The 5,154-nt window shown below is 56.3% G+C and overlaps 1 protein-coding gene and 1 long non-coding RNA gene across 2 annotated transcripts; one reads left to right on the top strand and one right to left on the bottom strand.

Moving 5' to 3' along the window:
* On the top strand, positions 349 to 4,871 carry AZGP1 (alpha-2-glycoprotein 1, zinc-binding). The gene is made up of 4 exons (XM_005697863.3): positions 349 to 512; positions 2,420 to 2,680; positions 3,403 to 3,678; positions 4,312 to 4,871. The coding sequence occupies exons 1-4, from the start codon at positions 380 to 382 to the stop codon at positions 4,605 to 4,607; spliced, it is 966 nt and encodes a 321-aa protein (XP_005697920.2). The 5' UTR covers positions 349 to 379; the 3' UTR covers positions 4,608 to 4,871.
* On the bottom strand, positions 1,873 to 4,785 carry LOC108633847. The gene is made up of 2 exons (XR_001917197.1): positions 4,485 to 4,785; positions 1,873 to 2,042 (listed from the first exon to the last, which is right to left on the bottom strand). It is a non-coding gene; the product is annotated as an uncharacterized LOC108633847 (long non-coding RNA).

Raw genomic sequence — 5,154 nt, 5'->3', positions numbered from 1 at the left:
AGCAGGGAAGGGTGAAGCGTGGCTTGACAATATCCAGCTCCCCCTACGAACCCCGGGGTGGGGAGGTCAGAGAGGCTGGAAGGATGACCCACGCTCCAGTCATCTGCCGCTTGCCACACACACACCCAGCCCACTGGCATTCTTCCACACTGGGGTGCCCAAAGCCCTGGTCCCCAGATCAGCCGTCTCAGCTCTCGTGTTCAGATGGTCTGCACACTCGCTGAGCACAGACCCTCCCAGCCAGGCCTGTGCACCCTCTTCTCTCACTCGCAGCCCTGACACCTCTCATTGGCCTGTGGATTCCCGCCCCTCCCTGGCCCCACCCCTGACCAGGCTCAAAGCCCAGCCATTCCCATAGCTACACCTGGCTCTATTCTCCATGTTGTCTGCTGCCTGCTCCAGGACCGGGAGAAGTCCAGAACCTTCCAGCTGGACGGTGAGCACGATGGTGCCTGTCCTGCTGTCCCTGCTGCTACTTCTGGGCCCTGCAGCCCCCGAGGAGACCCAGGCTGGTGAGTGGGGAAGCAAGGGGTGGGTTTGGAGAAGAATGGAGGGGAGGCAATGAACTGGACAGATGGGCTCAAGAAGGGCCCCCAGGTGGCCAGGATTCTCAAGGGTACATAGGAACGGGTGTCCCAGGCTGCTCACTAGTTCAACTCACTTCCAAAAGCACTCAGGGAGCCTCTGAACTCAGGCAAAGTAAGACCTTAAGGAATCAGAATCTAAAACTCTTAATTTACAGGATAAACAAAACTAAGACCCAGAGATGTGGAGTGACCTGCCCAGGGTCACATAGCCCGAACCGAGCAGGAGCCACACCAGCAGAACTTCTCATCCCTTCCCTTGCTCTGACCACTGGATGGACCTGTCTGAGACTCAAGGGAGAGAGCGCGACCCCAAGGGGCAGATGTGAAGGCAGATTAACTGGAGAGATGGTTCCAGAAGAAAATTCATCCCTCACTCCACGGTTCAGATATTACTCCTCTGGGCCAGGCAGGCGGGTGACTAGGAAAGAAGCTGGCTGGAACTTGAGAGGAATAAGGGCCTATTCCAGGACAGCGAAATGAGTCTGGCCCTGGCATACAGAATTTCAGGATTAATAAACGTCACATAAACCGTGCAAATTTAAAATCCATTACTTTGTATGAGCTGCCAGAAATATGTTTTATATTAACTTTATAACAATCAATCACCTTTAGAATGTTAATCACCCTCTACACCAAACTCTGTATCAGTCAGGGTTCTCCAGAGAAACAAAACTAATAGGACTCTGGAGAAAAAGACTTATTTTAAGGAACTGGCTCACACAGCTGTGGGGCTGGGCTGGCAAGTCAGACACCTGCAGGACAAGTCGGTAGGCTGGAGACCCAGAGAAGAGCTGATGCTGCTGTCTTGAGTCTGAAGGCAACCTGAGGCAGAATTTCTACTTTAGGGGATTTCAGTCTTTCCCCTTGGGTCCTTCAACTGATTAGATGAGACCCACCCACGTTATGGAGGGTAATCTGTTTTACTTGAGGTCTATTGAGCTAAACAGTCATCACATTTAGAAACTAATTAGCAAAAATAATAGTTGAACTAGGATTCTGCCGTATGACCTCCAACATGATTAACACCCGTGTAAGTTATAAAGGATGAATCAATTATGGAATCGATTGTGGGAATGCTCCCCCATCTCCCAGTCTCCACCTCACACCAAAAGGCGAGTTACAGCCCTGGGAATTCTGAGATCCATCCTGGTCTTACCCTGTACCAAGCTACTCTAGGTCATTCCCTGAGTTTTCTAGCAAATTCTCCTTCTGACACTTTCTAACTACATGTATTTGTCAGGTTAGACTAGGCTATGCTCCAGTAACAAAGTTCGGGGAGGCTTAATCCATGAGATATTTATTTCTTGCTCATGTGAAGTTGAATACAGATCAGACACGTCCTCATGTAAAACTGAAGACAGATCAGGCAGTCTCCTCCATAGGATGACTCTGGGATCCAGCCCGTTTACATCTTGGGATTCTTCTGTCTCATCCTGTGGCCTCCACAGCCATCGCCTAAAGGGGGAGAGACAGATGGAGCAAACCAGCCCCTGGGGCCTTGGACCAAAAGATATCACGCCCACTCACACTTCCTTTTGACAGAACTCAACCACCTGGTCCCAATACACCTACAAGGAGGCTGAGAGATACAATCTGCTTATTTGTCAAGAAGACAAGATGCAGTGAAGGCCCACAATGGGCTCTGAACTGTCATCCCCGGGACATAAGGCTGCCCCTTCTCTTTGGGGAGGCTCCGGCGGTCTGCGGCGGACAGCGGGTGGACAGAGCTGAGGAGGGGAGGCCCGGTGCCCTCCCTTCCTGGCGCCCTGCTGCCCCGCACCAGACTCACCTGCAGGGACACTCGTCCTCAAAGTCCTCCTCGTCTTTCACAGGGAATTACTCTCTGAGCTTCCTCTACACCGGGCTGTCCAAACCCCGTGAGGGCTTCCCCAGCTTCCAGGCCATTGCCTACCTCAATGACCAGCCCTTCTTCCACTACGATAGCGAAGGCAGGAGGGCCGAGCCCCTGGCGCCGTGGAGCCAGGTGGAAGGAATGGAGGACTGGGAGAAGGAGAGTGCCCTTCAGAGGGCCAGGGAGGACATCTTCATGGAGACCCTGAGCGACATCATGGACTACTACAAGGACAGAGAAGGTGAGTGGACCACGGGCTGCGGGGGTGCAGGGGCTCCGCTCAAGAGGCAGCCCCGCAACTGTGAGCGGGATGGAAGCAGGCCCTCCCAAAGGAGGGTCAGGGAGCACGAGCGGAAACACACAGTTTCTGCTGCCTCTCCCGCATCCCACACTCACCTGCCTGCCTGCGCTCCCCACCCTCACTCCCAGGGCCGAGTCAGGACAAATCCGGGCACCTCTGAGCTCTCCCTTCCACACCCCATCCATCCAAGGCGGGTCCCTCTTTGTGTGCCAGACTCACCCTTGCCCAGGGACGTGGGGTGGAGAGTGAGGCAGCCTGCGGTGCGTCCTGGGTTCAGGTGGTGGCTCCCCCAGTCACGAGCTACTCGACCATGGACACATTGCTCGGTTGCCTAGTCTTATTGTTGTTGTTTAGACCCTAAGTCCAGCCTGACCCTTTGCGACCCCCATGGACCATAGCCCACCAGGCTCCTCTGTCCATGGGATTTCCCAGGCAAGAATATTGGAGTGGGGTTGCCCTTTCCTTCTCCAGGGAATCTTCCCAACCCAGGGATCAAACCTGTGTCTCCTGCATTGACAGGCGAGTTCTTTACTGCTGTGCTACCAGGGAAGCCCCTGCTATCTAGGCTGTTGGTGGCAGATCGTGCAAGACGAAGAGCTCTTTAGGCATAACTGATGCCTGGTTGGCTGGCTGACTTTCACGGGGCGGGGGGGAGGGCGCAGGGTCTCACACCTTTCAGGGAGCATTCGGCTGTGAGCTCCGGAATAACAAAAGCAGTGGAGCATTCTGGGGGTACGCCTACGATGGCCGGGACTTCATCAAGTTCGACAAAGAAATCCCAGCCTGGGTCCCTCTGGACCCAGCAGCTCAGAACACCAAGCGGAAGTGGGAAGCAGAGGCAGTCTACGTGCAGCGGGCCAAGGCCTACCTGGAAGAGGAGTGCCCAGGCATGCTGCAGAGGTACCTGCCCTACAGCAGGACCCACCTGGACCGACGAGGTACCCGCTGCTGCCTACGCCCCGCCCTCCCTCGCCCCAGCCTTCCCTTGCTCTGCTGGGAAAGACCAGGGCGACCGCAGGTGGGTGCCCAGGAGACTGTCCCAGGCAGACCCTGCAGTCCCTTCTCCCGGTGACACCACCGCCCAGCTTGGCCGTGGAGAGAAGGCAGGTGTGTGCAATGCCTGCCCCGCAAGGATGGAAACAGGGTACCAGGATCGGCTGGCATGAGCTGAGGCTGACTGGAGAAGCAATGAGGAAGAGGGTCGCGGCCCTGAGCAGGGAAGGGTCAGAAGGATGATGGGGTGGATGGATGGAGCCTGAGACAGAACTAAGAGGCAGGGCTGAGACCAGGGGTGGGGGGCACAGAGCCCGTTTTGCATGTCTGGGGGGAGAGAACAGAAAAACGTTTGGCCCGTTCACAACTTCTTGACCTTGGAAGTCATACATGCTGCAAGCTGGGCGGGGAAGAGCGTGGCCACAGAGGGCCCTTGGCGCAGTGGGGAAGGGTCTCGGGAAGGGTGGCGGGGGGCCCTGGCCTTCGAGGAGAAGCCCTGCTCACCCCTGATGCCGGGGTGGGGAGCCGTGGGCAGGGAGACGCCGGGCCCTCGGCACCCACACCCTGTCTCTCCACAGAGTCTCCCTCTGTGTCGGTCACCGGGCACGCGGCCCCGGGGCACAAGAGGACACTCAAGTGCCTGGCCTACAACTTCTACCCACGAAGCATCGGGCTGCACTGGACACGGGCAGGCGATGCCAAGGAGGCTGAGTCAGGGGGCGACGTGCTCCCCAGCGGCAATGGCACTTACCAGTCCTGGGTGGTGGTGGGGGTCCCCTCTGAGGACCAAGCCCCCTACTCCTGCCACGTGGAGCACAGAAGCCTGGCCCAGCCCCTCACTGTCCCGTGGGACCCACGGCAGCAAGCCAAATAGTCACCCTTTCTGTGCCATGAGAGAGGTGGGCGCTACGAGCCGCTGTCAACGTCGTGGGCCAGGCCCAGGGGACGGACGGCAGTGGATTCCGGGTGGTGGATTTGAGAGGGAAGACTTGAATGCGGAGCGCTGAGCCGTCTCACGGCCAACCATCCTTGCAAATAACCCATTATGTAATCTGCAAAATCAAATCAGTATCATTGCCTTATGGAATGATTATTTTTAAACTGCAAAGTGCTCTAGAAATGTGGGAGTTTGTCATTAGTCCTGCCTCTCCGAGCACTGGATTCATCTGAAATTCTTAGTGTTTACTGGGTGTCTCACCACCATAGTGTGGCCTGGACCACTGGTCCCAGGGGCACTGTTCACGCATGCCCACTGCGGATGTCACCAGTGGTCACAAGGCTGTGGAACTCTGCAGTCTCTTTAATACAAATCCATGCCTCTTCTGTACCTGTTTCCCCAGCAGTCCAACTCCCGGTAGACACCACCCTTCACTCCAGCTCCCGGACCTTCCCCACACCTTGTTGGCCTGGGACCACATACT

Source organism: Capra hircus, chromosome 25 (genome assembly GCF_001704415.2).
Source record: "Capra hircus breed San Clemente chromosome 25, ASM170441v1, whole genome shotgun sequence".
Taxonomy (NCBI): Eukaryota; Metazoa; Chordata; class Mammalia; order Artiodactyla; family Bovidae; genus Capra; species Capra hircus.
The sequence above is the reverse complement of the archived record's forward strand: the minus strand, read 5'-3'. Positions and strand labels throughout refer to the sequence as shown.

Excerpts from the sequence above, each read along its gene's own strand:
- AZGP1 (XM_005697863.3), top strand. The coding sequence starts at position 380 with ATGTTGTCTGCTGCCTGCTCCAGGACCGGGAGAAGTCCAGAACCTTCC. Across the intron at positions 513-2,419 it reads CCCCGAGGAGACCCAGGCTG|GGAATTACTCTCTGAGCTTC; the intron begins GTGAGTGGGGAA and ends CGTCTTTCACAG. Across the intron at positions 2,681-3,402 it reads CTACTACAAGGACAGAGAAG|GGTCTCACACCTTTCAGGGA; the intron begins GTGAGTGGACCA and ends GGGAGGGCGCAG.